The 15,809-nt window shown below is 60.9% G+C and overlaps 1 protein-coding gene, 1 long non-coding RNA gene and 1 other non-coding gene across 23 annotated transcripts in view; 1 reads left to right on the forward strand and 2 right to left on the reverse strand.

Annotated features, from left to right (window-relative positions):
- Positions 1-7,322, forward strand: part of PLEC (plectin) — a 53,965-nt gene extending 46,643 nt beyond the window's left edge. For 20 of the 21 annotated variants that reach the window (XM_045074072.1, XM_045074073.1, XM_045074074.1 and 17 more), the window contains one exon: positions 37-7,322. In XM_045074072.1, coding sequence (XP_044930007.1) covers positions 37-6,255 — 6,219 coding nt within the window. In that variant the 3' untranslated portion in view covers positions 6,256-7,322. The remainder of the gene's footprint in view (positions 1-36) is intronic. The other variant, XM_045074090.1, reaches the window with a different exon arrangement.
- Positions 7,323-14,558: 7,236 nt separating this feature from the next.
- Positions 14,559-14,697, reverse strand: LOC123390343. Its single transcript, XR_006604949.1, has one exon. It is a non-coding gene; the product is annotated as a U4 spliceosomal RNA (small nuclear RNA).
- Positions 14,698-14,863: 166 nt separating this feature from the next.
- LOC123390336 lies at positions 14,864-15,809 on the reverse strand. Its single transcript, XR_006604944.1, has 2 exons — positions 15,515-15,809; positions 14,864-15,303 (listed from the first exon to the last, which is right to left on the reverse strand). It is a non-coding gene; the product is annotated as an uncharacterized LOC123390336 (long non-coding RNA).

A 15,809-nucleotide genomic window follows, 5' to 3' on the forward strand; every position in this document is an offset into this window, starting at 1 on the left:
CCGGCGTCCCTGACTGTCCCCTCCCCTCCTTCCCAGATGCAGGTGGTGCAGCAGGAGCAGCTGCTGCAGGAGACGCGGGCCCTGCAGGAGAGCTTCCTGTCCGAGAAGGACCGCCTGCTGCAGCGCGAGCGCTTCGTCGAGGAGGAGAAGGCCAAGCTGGAGCGGCTCTTCCAGGACGAGGTGGCCAAGGCGCAGAAGCTGCGTGAGGAGCAGCAGCGGCAGCGGCAGCAGATGGAGCAGGAGAAGCAGCAGCTGTTGGCCAGCATGGAGGAGGCCCGGCAGCGGCAGCGCGAGGCCGAGGAGGGCGCGCGGCGGCAGCAGGAGGAGCTCCAGCGGCTGCAGGAGCAGCGGCGGCAGCAGGAGGAGCTGCTGGCGGAGGAGAACCGGCGGCTGCGGGAGCGGCTGCAGCGCCTGGAGGAGGAGCACCGCGCCGCGCAGGCGCAGTCCGAGGAGATCGCCGCCGCGCAGGCCGTGACCGCCAAAGCCCTGCCCAACGGCCGGGACGCGCCCGACGGCCCGGCTGCGCAGGCGGAGCCCGAGCTCGCGTTTGACGGCCTGCGGCGGAAGGTGCCGGCCCAGCGGCTGCAGGAGGTGGGAGTCCTGAGCTCGGAGGAGCTACAGCGGCTGGCCCAGGGCCGCACGACGGTGGCCGAGCTCGCCCAGCGGGAGGACGTGCGCCGCTACCTGCAGGGCCGCAGCGGCGTGGCGGGGCTGCTGCTGAAGCCCACCGACGAGAAGCTGAGCGTCTACGCGGCCCTCCAGAGGCAGCTGCTGAGCCCAGGCACGGCACTCATCCTGCTCGAGGCCCAGGCCGCCTCAGGCTTCCTCCTGGACCCGGTGCACAACCGGCGCTTGACTGTCCAGGAGGCCGTGAAGGAGGGCGTGGTAGGCCCAGAGCTGCACCACCAGCTGCTGTCGGCGGAGCGGGCCGTCACCGGCTACACCGACCCGTACACGGGGGAGCAGATCTCCCTCTTCCAGGCCATGCAGAAGGACCTGATCGTCCGCGACCATGGTCTCCGCCTGCTAGAGGCGCAGATCGCCACAGGCGGCATCATCGACCCCGTGCACAGCCACCGGCTGCCCGTGGACGTGGCCTACCGGCGCGGCTACTTCGACGAGGACATGAACCGCGTCCTGGCCGACCCGAGTGACGACACCAAGGGCTTCTTTGACCCCAACACGCACGAGAACCTGACGTACCTGCAGCTCCTGGAGCGCTGCGTGGAGGACCCCGACACGGGGCTGCGCCTCCTGCCGCTCACGGATCAGGCTGCCAGGGGTGGCGAGCTGGTCTACACAGACTCCGAGGCCCGGGACGTGTTCGAGAAGGCCACCGTGTCTGCTCCTTTTGGTAGGTTCCAGGGCAGGACGGTGACCATCTGGGAGCTCATCAACTCCGAGTACTTCACAGCAGAGCAGCGGCGGGACCTCCTGCGGCAGTTCCGCACGGGCAAGGTCACAGTGGAGAAGATCATCAAGATGGTCATCACGGTGGTGGAGGAGCACGAGCAGAAGGGCCAGCTCTGCTTCGAGGGCCTGCGCGCCCTGGTGCCCGCCGCGGAGCTGCTGGAGAGCGGGGTCATCGACCGCGATCTCCTCTGCCAGCTACAGCGGGGCGAGCGATCCGTGCGGGAGGTGGCAGACGTGGACTCCGTGCGGCGGGCCCTGCGAGGTGCCAACGTCATCGCAGGGGTGTGGCTGGAGGAGGCGGGCCAGAAGGTGAGCATCTATGAGGCCCTGAAGAAAGACCTCCTGCCTCCAGAGGCGGCTGTGGCTCTCCTGGAGGCCCAGGCTGGCACCGGCCACATCATTGACCCTGCCACGAGCGCCCGGCTCACTGTGGACGAGGCGGTGCGTGCCGGCCTGGTGGGGCCCGAGCTGCACGAGAAGCTACTGTCCGCCGAAAAGGCCGTCACCGGCTACAAGGACCCCTATTCGGGGCAGAGCGTCTCCCTGTTCCAGGCCCTAAAGAAGGGCCTCATCCCCCGGGAGCAGGGCCTGCGCCTGCTCGATGCCCAGTTGGCCACTGGCGGCATCGTGGACCCGAGCAAGAGCCACCGCGTGCCCGTGGACGTGGCCTGTGCCCGAGGCTACCTGGATGAAGAGACCCGCCGAACCCTATCAGCACCCGGGGAAGAAGCCAGAACCTACCGCGATCCTACCTCTCAGGAGCCCGTCACCTATGGGCAGCTCCAGCAGCAGTGCCGGCCAGACCAGCTCACGGGGCTGAGCCTGCTGCCGGTCTCGGAGAAGGCCGCCCAGGCCCGGCGCGAGGGGCTCTGCTCCGAGCTGCAGGCCCAGGAGACCTTCCAGAAGACTCCTGTGGAGGTGCCTGTGGGGAGCTTCAAGGGCAGGACAGTGACTGTGTGGGAGCTGCTAAGCTCTGAGTACTTCACAGCAGAGCAGAGACAGGAACTGGTGCGCCAGTTCCGGACAGGCACAGTCACGGTGGAGAAAGTCATCAAGATCCTCATCACCATCGTGGAGGAGGTGGAGACTGTGCGGCGAGAGAGGCTGTCCTTCAGCGGCCTGCGTGCCCCGGTGCCGGCCAGCGAGCTCGTGGCCTCCGGGGTCCTCAGCAGCACCCAGTTTGAGCAGCTCAAGGATGGCAGGACCTCAGTGAAGGACCTGTCGGAGTTGAACTCCGTGCGGACACTGCTGCAGGGCAGCGGGTGCCTGGCCGGCATCTACCTGGAGAGCTCCAAGGAGAAGGTGACCATCTACGAGGCCATGCGGCGAGGTCTGCTCCGGCCCAGCACGGCCACTCTCCTGCTCGAGGCACAGGCGGCCACTGGCTTCCTGGTGGACCCTGTGCGGAACCAGCGTCTGTACGTCCACGAGGCTGTGAAGGCAGGCGTCGTGGGCCCCGAGCTGCACGAAAAGCTGCTGTCGGCCGAAAAGGCCGTCACTGGCTACAAGGATCCCTACTCGGGCAACACCATCTCCCTCTTCCAGGCCATGAAGAAGGGCCTAGTCCTCAGGGACCACGGCATCCGGCTGCTGGAGGCGCAGATCGCCACAGGCGGCATCATCGACCCCGTGCACAGCCACCGGCTGCCCGTGGACGTGGCCTACCGGCGCGGCTACTTCGACGAGGACATGAACCGTGTCCTGGCCGACCCGAGTGACGATACCAAGGGCTTCTTCGACCCCAACACGCACGAGAACCTGACGTACCTGCAGCTCCTGGAGCGCTGCGTGGAGGACCCCGAGACGGGGCTGCGCCTGCTGCCGCTTAGAGGCGCCGAGGGGACGGAGGTGGTGGAGACCACGCAGGTGTACACGGAGGAGGAGACGCGCCGGGCGTTCGAGGAGACGCAGATCGACATCCCCGGTGGCGGCGGCCGTGGCAGCTCCACGATGTCGCTGTGGGAGGTGATGCAGTCGGACCTGATCCCAGAGGAGCAGCGCACACGGCTGCTGGCGGACTTCCAGGCTGGCCGCGTGACCAAGGAGCGGATGATCGTCATCATCATCGAGATCATCGAGAAGACAGAGATCATCCGCCAGCAGAACCTGGCTTCCTACGACTACGTCCGTCGCCGCCTCACGGCCGAGGACCTCCACGAGGCCCGCATCATCTCCCACGAGATCTACGGGCTCCTCCGGGCCGGCACCAAGAGCCTGCGCCAGGTGCTGGAAGAGGAGTCGGCTTCCCGCTACCTGTACGGCACGGGCTGCGTGGCCGGCATCTACCTGCCGGGCTCCAGGCAGACGCTGTCCATCTACCAGGCGCTCAAGAAGGGGCTGCTGAGTGCCGAGGTGGCCCGTCTCCTGCTGGAGGCGCAGGCGGCCACGGGCTTCCTCCTGGAGCCCGTGAAGGGCGAGCGGCTCACCGTAGATGAAGCCGTGCGCAAGGGCCTGGTGGGCCCCGAGCTGCACGACCGGCTGCTGTCGGCGGAGCGGGCCGTGACCGGCTACCGTGACCCCTACACGGAGCAGACCATCTCGCTCTTCCAGGCCATGAAAAAGGAGCTGATCCCCGCGGAGGAGGCCCTGCGGCTGCTGGACGCCCAGCTGGCCACGGGCGGCATCGTGGACCCGCGCCTGGGCTTCCATCTGCCCCTGGAGGTGGCCTACCAGCGGGGCTACCTCAACAGGGACACGTACGAGCAGCTGTCGGAGCCCAGTGAAGTGCGCAGCTACCTGGACCCGTCCACGGATGAGCGGCTCAGCTACACGCAGCTGCTGCGCCGCTGTTGCCGCCACGAGACCAGCGGCCAGCTGCTCCTGCCCCTGTCGGACGCCTGCAAGCTGACCTTCCGCGGCCTGCGCAAGCAGATCACGGTGGAGGAGCTGGTGCGCTCGCAGGTCATGGACGAGGCGACCGCGCTGCGGCTGCAGGAAGGGCTGGCATCCGTGGAGGAGGTCAGCAGGAACCTGCAGAAGTTCCTCGAGGGCACCAGCTGCATCGCCGGCGTCCTTGTGGACGCCACCAAGGAGCGGCTGTCGGTGTATCAGGCCATGAAGAAGGGCGTCATCCGGCCCGGCACGGCCTTCGAGCTCCTGGAGGCGCAGGCGGCCACCGGCTACGTCATCGACCCCATCAAGGGGCTCAAGCTGACCGTGGAGGAGGCCGTGCGCATGGGCATTGTGGGCCCCGAGTTCAAGGACAAGCTGCTGTCGGCCGAGCGCGCGGTCACCGGCTACAAGGACCCATACTCTGGGAAGCTCATCTCTCTGTTCCAGGCCATGAAGAAGGGTCTGATCCTGAAGGACCACGGCATCCGCCTGCTGGAGGCGCAGATCGCCACGGGCGGCATCATCGACCCCGAGGAGAGCCACCGGCTGCCCGTGGACGTGGCCTACCAGCGCGGCCTCTTCGACGAGGAGATGAACGAGATCCTGACGGACCCGAGTGACGACACCAAGGGCTTCTTCGACCCCAACACGGAGGAGAACCTGACGTACCTGCAGCTCATGGAGCGCTGCGTGGAGGACCCCGGCACGGGGCTGCGCCTGCTGCCGCTGAAGGAGAAGAAGAGGGAGCGGAAGACGTCCTCCAAGTCCTCCGTGCGCAAGCGCCGTGTGGTCATCGTGGACCCGGAGACGGGCAAGGAGATGTCCGTGTACGAGGCCTACCGCAAGGGGCTCATAGACCACCAGACGTACCTGGAGTTGTCCGAGCAGGAGTGCGAGTGGGAGGAGGTCACCATCTCCTCCTCGGACGGCGCGGTCAAGTCCATGCTCACCGACCGCCGCTCCGGCCGCCAGTATGACATCGATGAGGCCATCGCCAGGAACCTGATCGACCGCTCGGCGCTGGACCAGTACCGTGCCGGCACGCTCTCCATCACGGAGTTCGCAGACATGCTCTCGGGCAACGCCGGCGGCTTCCGCTCCCGCTCTTCCTCCGTGGGGTCGTCATCCTCCTACCCCATCAGCCCTGCCCCCTCCAGGACCCAGGTGACCTCCTGGGCGGACCCCACGGAGGAGACGGGCCCCGTGGCCGGCATCCTGGACACGGAGACGCTGGAGAAGGTGTCCATCACAGAGGCCATGCACCGCGGCCTTGTGGACAACATCACGGGGCAGCGGCTGCTGGAGGCCCAGGCCTGCACGGGCGGCATCCTCGACCCCAGCTCCGGCGAGCGCTTCCCCGTCACGGACGCCGTCAACAAGGGCCTGGTGGACAAGATCATGGTGGACCGCATCAACCTGGCGCAGAAGGCCTTCTGCGGCTTCGAGGACCCGCGTACCAAGACCAAGATGTCAGCCGCGCAGGCCCTGAAGAAGGGCTGGCTGTACTATGAGGCGGGCCAGCGGTTCCTGGAGGTGCAGTACCTGACCGGCGGCCTGATCGAGCCCGACGCCCCGGGCCGCGTGCCCCTGGACGAGGCCCTGCAGCGCGGCATGGTGGACGCCCGCACCGCCCAGAAGCTGCGTGACGTTGGCGCCTACTCCAAGTACCTCACCTGCCCCAAGACCAAGCTGAAGATCTCGTACAAGGACGCACTGGACCGCAGCATGGTGGAGGAGGGCACGGGGCTGCGGCTGCTGGAGGCCGCCGCCCAGTCCACCAAGGGCTACTACAGCCCGTACAGCATCAGTGGCTCGGGCTCCACGGCCGGCTCGCGCTCCGGCTCACGCACCGGCTCCCGGGCCGGCTCCCGCCGAGGCAGCTTCGACGCCACCGGCTCCGGCTTCTCCATGACCTTCTCTTCATCCTCCTACTCTTCCTCAGGCTATGGCCGCCGCTACGCCTCCGGGCCCGCACCCTCCCTCGGGGGCCCCGAGTCTGCAGCAGCCTGACCGGCTGCCCGCGCCCCGCCCCCCCGCTCTGCATGTGGCCAGGTTCCCCGCCCAGGTGCTGGGTCTTGCGTGTCTAAAGGTGTCTTCCTCCCAAGCGGTGCCTCAACTTTAACCAAAAAGAACCAACGAGACTAATACGTTAGTATCTGTTTCCTGTTCAGACAGCCTGTGTCTGGGGGAGGGGCCAGCTGGGCCCCTCGGACCCCCTCATCCTGCAGGCCTCCTGCTCCTGTCTGCCTGCCACTCGCCCCAGCCAGGTGCCTTGGAGGGTCCCGAGCCAGGCCCCCAGCCCAGCCCTTCTGGGCCTCCAGGGAGGGTGTTGTCAGGGCCCGGTTCTGCCGGCCCTGCTCGCCGGGCTCGCTGACACCCGACACCGGTCCTAGCAGCTCGGGGAGGCGGGGGGGCGGCCCCCCTCACCGGCAGAGCCCTCACCACCAGCTTTCTCTCCTGTTTCCGGGACTGACCTCCGTGCTCAGCGGGCCCTGCCGGGGCGGGCGGGCGGTCCTGGGTCAGCCGTCTCTTCGAGCCTGCCCGGAGAAGCCCCTTCACCACGGGAAGAGCAGGGTCCGGTGTGCAGAGCCAGCTGGCCCCTGGCAAGCTGTGGACCCTGCCCCCTCCACCCCCACTGACACTGTCCCAAGACCCCAGGCCTCAGCCCCCAGTAAGTGCCTTCAGTGTCCTTCCCCCACCCCGGCCCCGGGGCCCCAGATCTGGGGTGGGAGGGAGACCCTCCGGGGAGACTCCCCACGGCCCAGCTCTCGGGCGCGCCAGCCCGGGGCCAGCCTGGGTATGATGGGGCTCCTGTCGGCTCTGCCCCCCTGTGGCCCCGCCCCGCGGGCTTCCTGCCTGTCTCCGGGGAGACTGCTGCCGGGCCCAGGGCCACCTTGGTGGCTTCCACCCCGCTCCCCGCCCCGCCTCAACCCTCTGACGAAGCTTTGCATGTCCCACTAACCCAGGCGGCAGCGCGTGAAGCAGCGGGGTTCTGGCCGCCTCCGTGAGGGCAGAGAACTAACCTGACCACGGGTGAGCTTGCACTGCCCACCCCAATAAAAGCAATTCCAACCTCCGGTGGGTCCTGTCTTGCGTTTTTGTTCTGGGGTCGGGTGTGCGTGGGGGTCTGGTCGGGGCCGCTGCCTCAGGCTCAGTGCTCGGCCAGGGGCGGAGCAGCAGGGCCTCGGAGAAGACACTAGCCTGTGGCCGCATGTCTCAGGGCAGAGAAAGCTGACTGAGCAGCAGCGAGGCGGAGGCCCACCCCGCGGAGGTCTGCTCCGGGACAGCCTCGGCCCCTGTCGCTGGTCCGGCCAGCCACGCGTCGTTCGGCCGGGCCCTTGGGGCTCCGCTCACGCCTGGCACCACTGAGGCCGGGGCTCCATGCTCTCCTGTCCCCTGCCGTTGGCTGTGCCCCTGTGGCCCATCGTCGGGCAGGAGTAGTGTGCCTGTTTGTGAAGGGTGGCGTTCCAGAGGCAGGCACGGTGGTGAGCCTTAGCAGCTGGACTCTCCCTCCAAGGCCGCACAGTGCCTCTCACGCCCGCCAGAGCCCAGCTTCCCAGATTGTTTCCTGAAAAGCCTCCAGGGGCAGGGTAAGCAGGGCTGAGCATGGTTGCACCCAGCCTCTGGCCCCGAGGCCATGACCAGAGCTCATCTGCCGTTTTTTGCCCGGAGCAGGGACAGCAGACAGAGTCCCAGGGGGTCTGAATCCTGGTGACCGGGTCCTTGTCAGGCTCTGCTCTCTCAGTGAGAGCCGGGCGTCCTGCTCACAGAGGGTCCAGTGTATCCACAGAGCCACGGGCAGACCCGCAGCGGTCCGGGAACATACAGCTGGGACAGACATACTTAACCACAGGCGGGAGTCGCGGCCGGCGCGACAAATGGACCACGGACGTGAGGGTAAGGTGGTGAAAGGAACTTAAGACACAAAGAGATGGGGCAGGAGGAGCACTGAGGAGGGGCCAGCAGTGGGATTTGATTCAAAGCGCTAAGGCCATATATATAGTGACAGGAGGAGCAGTACACCTGTGTCTGGTGAAACAACCACGAGTTCCCATAATAAGTTTCACCTTCAGCTGTAAGCAGACCTCGTGACACCAAACGGCTGATGCTAGTACAGTTGTTCTGTGTTGATACAGCAAACCTGAAAGTCATTCATGGGCCGTGCGAGGGCAGCAAGGACCGGCACCGAACGATTGACCCCCGCCGAGTTGTCCTCCGTTGTTTAGCAAGCGCGTGGGAAGTCACGTAGGCGAGCGCACAGCACACAGCACAGACCCTTTCTCTGTGCTGCTCAACTTTTCCCGTCCTAAACCTTTTGTTAGGTTATTCAGACTTTAAAGGAGGCACAAGTCAGGGCCTGCTTGGTTCTTGTCTCAAGCCCTGTGGCCTCCCACAGGCGGGACCCTCAGTGGCTCCTCGGGCTACAGAACACAGACTTCCTGTAGCAGGTAAGACCGGTGGGAGCCTCAGACCCTCCTCCCCACGCCCCGGTGTAATAAATCACACACCGCGTCCAGGCTCGCACGGCAGAGACGAGCAGGGGTGAGGCTGTTTCCTACAACAGGTGAACATGGCCTCTGGGAAGTGCTTTGTGACGCTTGGCTTGGCAAAGCTTTCTGTGCCGCACTGGGAGGAGTGAGGGGGAGCCTGTGTGAGTGCGACCAGACCCGGACTCCCTTCCTTTCCCCCCTCTGGCGGGGCCTGTGCTGGTGCGCGGCAGCCCCTGGGGTCCACCAGCCCCGAATCCGACCTGGCGGCCCCAGCTCCCTCGGGCCCGCCTGCCCAGCGTGGTGGCTGGGGCAGCGTGACCAAAGGCCTCAGAGTCCTGCTGCCTCCACCAGAGTGTCTTGGGGAGACCGAGGAGGTCTTCCGATTCATGGGTTCTGGGTCCGAGAACTGGCTCAGGTAGGGAAGCCGGTCAAGCGATCACATTTTCCACTGGGGCAGCGGATGTCGACCACGTTTACCATAAGTCCCGATTCTCTGTAATAAGCGAGTGTTCCTCACAGCGTGAGTTCTGAGCACACGGGCATGGTCCCGGGGCCTCCGGGCGGCAGGGGAGGGAAGCCACACGTCCTCGGCTCCACCCTCGACCCACCGAAACAGAAATTCCAGGCCTATCCTAGCCCCGCCTGTGACCGCGTGCCCAAGTGCGGGAGCCACTACTGTCCGCCACCCCCTTGCCGGACACCCAGGTCTCGCAACGCAATAATGGGGGGCTGCCTGTGCCAACTCTTGTGGATCAGGCCCGCCAGACCACTTCGACCGTGCCGTGGGCCCTGGTCAGCCACAGCCGCTGGAACGGGCACCACAGCCCAGTAGCCCCCAGCATGTGCTTCCTCCCAGCTTGGGGGACCACAAGTCTGACCATACTGCTGTCAGGGCTCTGGAAGCTGGTAATTCTTCACTGCTAGGGACAGCGACCAGAGTGCCTGGGACACATGGGTGTCGTGGTTCAGGGACCAAGAAGCGGAGCCCCTGAGTCCTGGGGTCAAGCACCTGTGGGGGCCTTGTCCATGGAAGGCAGAGGGCCTGGCACGGGGGATAGGAGAGTATCAGAGTATCAGTGCGCTGGGGGCTTCGTAGGCCCACCAAGCACACGCCCGTCGGGTGAGGTTCTCAGGGACAGTGCCAGCACGTGTGGGGGGTGCTTGGCAGCACGTAGCATGTCCCACCGGTTCGTAGGCAGGCAGGACTCAGGTGTCCTATGTCCTGAACACTCACCCCTTCCTGTATGCCCTCCAGGGTCCAGAGACAGCACTGTTCCCAGGCTCCTCGCCCCGGCTCAGCACACACGAGCTGTCGCTGCTTACAGGGCCTCTGCTAATTCCAGCTGAGCCCTGGATTCAGCCCCTGCCATAGCTTCCCCCTGTCCCCGTCCCCGTCCTGCAGCTGGCGGCCCTACGAGCCCTGGATGTGGGGGGCGGGAGGGGTAAGCCTCCAGCTTTCCCTCAGCTCCTGCAACTACCTGTGGCTGCCCGGGACAGAGCCCAGGAGTGCGCTGGAGGAGGCCTGACCTCCACCCAGCCTCTCCTCCGGGCTCCAGGTCCCAGGGGCATCTCAGCTCCTGTCTCAGGACCATGCTGTCACACAGGCTAAGAAAAGACCAAATCAGACCTTCTGTTTACCCCTCACACTAATCCTTAGCACAGAGACAGATAATAATAATAACAATAACACAGAAAACCCTGGGGAAGGAGGAGAGTCTGATTTCCAGAGTTACCACATTATTAGATTCAAATATCTAGTCTTCAGAAAAATCACAGGGCGCACCAAGAAATAGGAAATCACGCCCATTCAATAGAAAAAAAGCTCAACAGAAACTGTTCCTGAGAAAGACCCAGCAGGTCTGCTGAACAAAGACTTTAAAACAATTGTCTGAAGGATGCTCAAAGACTTAAGGAAGACGTGGAGAATGTCCAGGAGATGATGTGTGACTAAAATGGCGAGACCAACAAAGAGATGGAAAACCTAAAGAGACACTGAAAAGAAAGCGCGGAGCCAGAAAGTGCAAGATCAGAGGTGAAGGCGGCGCCCGTTCGGCACAGAGACAGAATGAAGGAGATTTAAAGGCAGATCTGAGCAGCAGAACAAAGGACTGGCGAACACGACGACAGGACAATAGAAATGATCGACTCTAAAGAACTGAAGAAAAAAAAAGATTGAAGTGAACAGAGCCCGAGGGACTTGTGACATCACCAACATGTGCATCAGGGGTCCCAGAAAGAGAAGAGCGGGGGAAAGAGACCGAGCGCAGCTGGAGAAGTTAAGGCTTAAATTTCCCAGATTTGATGAAAGCCGTAAATATAAATATAAACATAATATATATATTTCCTGTATATATATGAGATATATATATAAAATACAGACGTAAATATAAACATCCAAGAGGCTCAGTGACCTCCAAGTTAAGGTGAACTCAAAGAGACCTACACCGAGACAGTGTGATCAAACCTTCAAAACAAAATAGAAAGAATTTTGAAAGCAGCAGGAGAGAAGCTGCTCGTAGCATCCAAGGGTCCTCAGTCAGACGATGGGTGGATTTCTTTCTCATCAGAAAATGTGGAGGCCAGAAGGCACCTGGCTTCTATAGCCCAAGTGCTCAAAAGAAAAAAAAGTGTCAACGAAGAATCCTATTTCCACCAAAACTGTCCTTCAAGAGTGAGGGCGAAATTAAGACAGTCCCACGTGCACAAGCGTGGAGGGAGCTCATGACCATTAGCTTGCCCGGAAAGAGATGCTCCAAGGGGTTCCGCAGGGTGGGATGAAAGACGGTCGCGCGGTAAGGAGACGCCCGCACGGCCGTCCCGCCGTCCCACCGACTCAGAGGCAAGCAGCAGCCAAAAGTTCAGCGCTCCTTCATGATAAAAACACTCAGTGAACTGGGAGTGGAAGCAAACTATCTCGACAGGACAAAAACCACAGTTGAAAAATCCATAACCAGCCTCATAGTCACTGGCGAAACACGGAAAGCTTTTCCTCTAAGATCGGAATAGAACAGGGACATCTGCTCATACCACTTCTCTTTCCTGTAGTATGAGAAATTCCAGCCAGAGCAACTGGACAAGAAAAAGAAATAAAGGGCGTCCTCTTCGGAAAGGAGGAAGTAAACTTGTCTCTGTTTGCAGATCATGTCGTCTTATATGTAACCCCTTATAGGTGACCCCCTCGGGCCCTGCTGCTGGGAGCAAAAGGTCACCCCCGGGGGAACAGCAGGGCCCTTCCTCGAGCTGTCAGTCACGTGATCCCAGACGACCCAGCAATGCCACTCGCGGGAAGGGACCCCAGAGACCGGAAACGGCATCTGCACGCTGCGGTCCTAGTGGTGATGTTCGCAGGAGCCGAGGAGCAGGAGAGATACCAGGTCCCTGGACGGGTGAATGGGGGGGGGCGGCGCGGGAAGACCACGGGGGAACGCTGTCAGCCTTTGCCGGGAAGAACATTCTGCCTTGTGCAAACATGGGCAAACCCTGAAGACGCTGTGCTCGGGGAGATGAGGCAGTCGCAAAGACGGACAGCGCGTGACTCCACTAGGTCCGCAGCCAGGAAGGCTGATCGCAGGGGCCGAGGAGGTGACGCCTTGGAGCCGGTGTCCAACAGGTCCCACGTAGGCCGGCCAGGACCAGAAGAGCCCTGGAGAGGGATGGGGGTGCTCTCCCCGCGACGGGACGCCACAGACCTCCACGTTCACAAAGGGTCAGGAGGACGTTGTGTATATTTTACCACAATAACAAAAAAAGGAAAAGGAAACAATTTTTTTAAAAATTGGAAACAAGCTAAACATCCAGCAACTGGAGAATTTTTCACTCGGACGGAAAGAAAAGAGTCGGGCGTGGCGCTCCTGCTTTCCTATGCAAACTGGGCGTCTCCGTAACACACGGGCGGGCGCCGGGGCAGCTTGTCCGCCCCGGAGCAAAGGTCAGAAGCGCACCGTCTTGACAAAACCCAGCCTGGTTCACTGCCTCCCGTTCTGATGCGTTCGTTCCAGGGCCTTCTGGGGAGCAACCCCCACCCACACAGCCAGGAGGGTCCCCAGAGGGGCACAAAGGGGCGTGACGGTGTTGGAGGAGGAGCCTACACAGAGGGGCAGGGTGTGCTGATGGACGGCTGGGCTCCATCCCCCCCCCAAGGGGAGAGGGGACAAGAGCCGCGACGTTGGGGGGAGCCCGCAGAAGCGAGGCGCGTCTCTGGTGGGTCTGGGGTGTGGGAAGGTGGAGCGCGGGCCTTCCCCTCTGCACCCTGGGCCACTGGCCTTGTCCACCTCCATCCCGCACCCACCTCCCCTGCCCGCTTCTGAGAACGGGGGCAATGGACTGAACTTGCCCGTGTCGTGACCTTGACTTCTGGGTTGAGAAGACTCGGCGTTGGGGGACGTCCCTCCACCCGGTCCTCTCCTGTCCGAGTGCCTCGTCTGTCTCTGCAACTGGCCCCGGCCAGGCCGGGAGGACAATGGCTGCACGAGCATCACCTCACGGACGTCCTTCCTCTGTTGACTCTCGATTTATTTTGCTCACGGTATGTTTTAGGTAGGGTTTGCGGTCTCCCACGGCCGCCGCGGCTGAGGTGGCGAAACGCCTGTATTCTGACAGTTTCCAGCAGATGGCAGCCGCGCGCCCGTCCGGAGACAATCCCGGCCCCCCCGCGGCTGGGACGACCCCGGAGGCTCCGTGGGGGACACTCAGTGCCCGTCAGCTCTTGAGGCCGCAGAGAAGTGGTCCGGAATCCAAGCACCTTTCTGGCCCGACGTCATCTCAGACCCGTGCTTCTCAGCGCGGCACGACACAGGACTCTCAGAAGATGGTGGGTTTTGGTTTTGTTCCCGCGTGTTCAGGCGTGGAAGCCACCGGGCGATGCGGGACGACGGGGACCCCGCAGATCTGACACCCGAAGACACACGGTGCCCATCAGTACCGCGGCCGGGCGTGAGAGCTTTCTTAAAAGTCTGGGAAAAAATTAACCGTCTATGCTCTGGAATCGATGCTGGATTAAATATAAAAAATGTCATTTAGGAGCTTCGCGGGTACCCTTGGCTCCCACGCAGGTCTCTTCCGTTTAATGTCAACAATCTGTGCCTGGAAGCCAGGGCCCACAGCCACAGCGGCTGCGAGTCCAATTTAAGTGGGAAAAATTACAGTAGAACGAAAAACCAGTAAAACATCTTTGTGTGAGTAACACTTACATATCATTGAAGGTGAAGGGCAAAACACTTCCCTTCCCAAACGCAGGGATGAGCACGGCTGTGCACGAGCCCACGGCAGGCGCGCGCCCTCTGTCGGCCCCAGCCCTGCCCCGAGCGTGAACACTCTTCTGCGTACCCCAGGGCCCTGCAGAATGTCCTCCTGGGATGGCGGCCACTTACCCATCGCTCCTGAGCTGTGACTCTCGGTTTTCCCCACACATTATTATTTCTTTTTTCAAGATTATTTATTTATTTATTGGACAGACAGAGATCACAAGCAGGCAGAGAGGCAGGCAGAGAGACGGGGAAGCAGGATCCCCGCTGATCGAGATGCGGGGCTCGATCCCAGGACCCTGAGATCATGACTTGAGCCGAAGGCAGAGGCTTTAACCCACGGAGCCACCCCGGCGCTCCAGACACATTATTTTTTTAAAGATTGTATTTATTTATTTGAGAGAGAGAGAGCACGAGTGGTGGGAGGGAGGGCAGAGGCAGAGGGAGAAGCAGACGGTCCACTGAGGAGAGACCCAACATGTTGCTCCATCCCAGGACCTTGAGATCATCACCTGAGCCAGTTAGATGCTTAACTAAGTCACCCATGCGCCCACTCCATATATTATTTTGGTAAAGTTATTTTATTGATTTGGGGGGTTGTAAATATAAAAGATTCCTATATAAATATTGCTGGGGAAAAACTGAGAAAAGTTTTCGATTAGCAATAATCGCCCCTCAGATAAGCCTCATTGGCTGTGATACGGCCACTGCACTGAGCTGGGAAGAGCTCAAGAGATCCATATGTTCTCAAAGTTGAGGTAGCAAAAACTCACAAGTTTTCGATGTCAGAAATGTCACCCTTGGAGACGTCTGTGCACTGTGCCGGTCCTAGGTTTGGGTTTGGACGAGGCAAGGTCTAGGATACAAACACCTGTACACCTGGGATAAGGTGGATATTTTTTATTTTGTGGAAATCATAGCAAAATTCCATATCATGATGCCAGATCATTTATGCAGAAAACAATCACCAATACCAAATAATGTCACTCATTATTTAGAGGAAATAAAAACTACAAAACCAAATAATTAAAATGATGGAAAATGTGACAAGTACGATGGTTTTCAGCAAAGTGAGTGCTGGCCAGCTGTGCCCCCTCTTCTGCTGCTGCATGGCTGGCTGGCTGCTGGCCCCCTGGGGGCAGGTGAGACCACGTGACAAGTGTAGGCCAATGAGAGGTAAGAGGAAGTGACATCTTCCTACGAGAGCCTTTAATTGCCAGAGTTCTTTCCCGCAGCGAGGAAGACCAGGAATGTTCTAGATCGTGGTCATTTATTCAGCCTGGATCCCGCAATGAAGCCAGTGGAGCAGAGTCTCAGCCAATTCACTTATTAGGAGTGAGAATAAATTTACAAAAAGGAAATGGGAAACAACCCAAGTATGCATTGACATGTACCCATGTACAAACGGGAGACTCATTCAGCCTTTAAAAAGAATGGAATTCTGATACGCACAACAATTTGAATGAACCTTAAAGTCATTATGGAATGCAAAGCAATCCAGACACAAGAAGAGAGATCCCGTATGAGTCCACTCACCGGAACTGCAGAGAGTAGTCTAATACACAGAGACAGAATGGAGATCAGTGCTGCCAGAGGCCGCGGGTGGGGCAGGACATGGTGAGTATCATTTAATGGGTCCAGAATTTCACTCTGGAACGACAAGAAAGTTTGGGAAATGAATAGTGCAATGGCTGTAAACTACACGGAGTGTATTTGATGCCACGGAACTATACCATGTTAAGATGGTTAAGATGGTAAATTTTGTGTTTTACACATTTTAACACAATTGGAAACTTATTTTATTTTTCAAATTTTTAATTTTTAAAAAATT

The sequence above is a fragment of the Mustela putorius genome, unplaced genomic scaffold, assembly GCF_011764305.1.
Source record: "Mustela putorius furo isolate JIRA1106 unplaced genomic scaffold, ASM1176430v1.1 tig00537303_pilon_pilon_pilon, whole genome shotgun sequence".
NCBI classification, from domain to species: domain Eukaryota; kingdom Metazoa; phylum Chordata; class Mammalia; order Carnivora; family Mustelidae; genus Mustela; species Mustela putorius.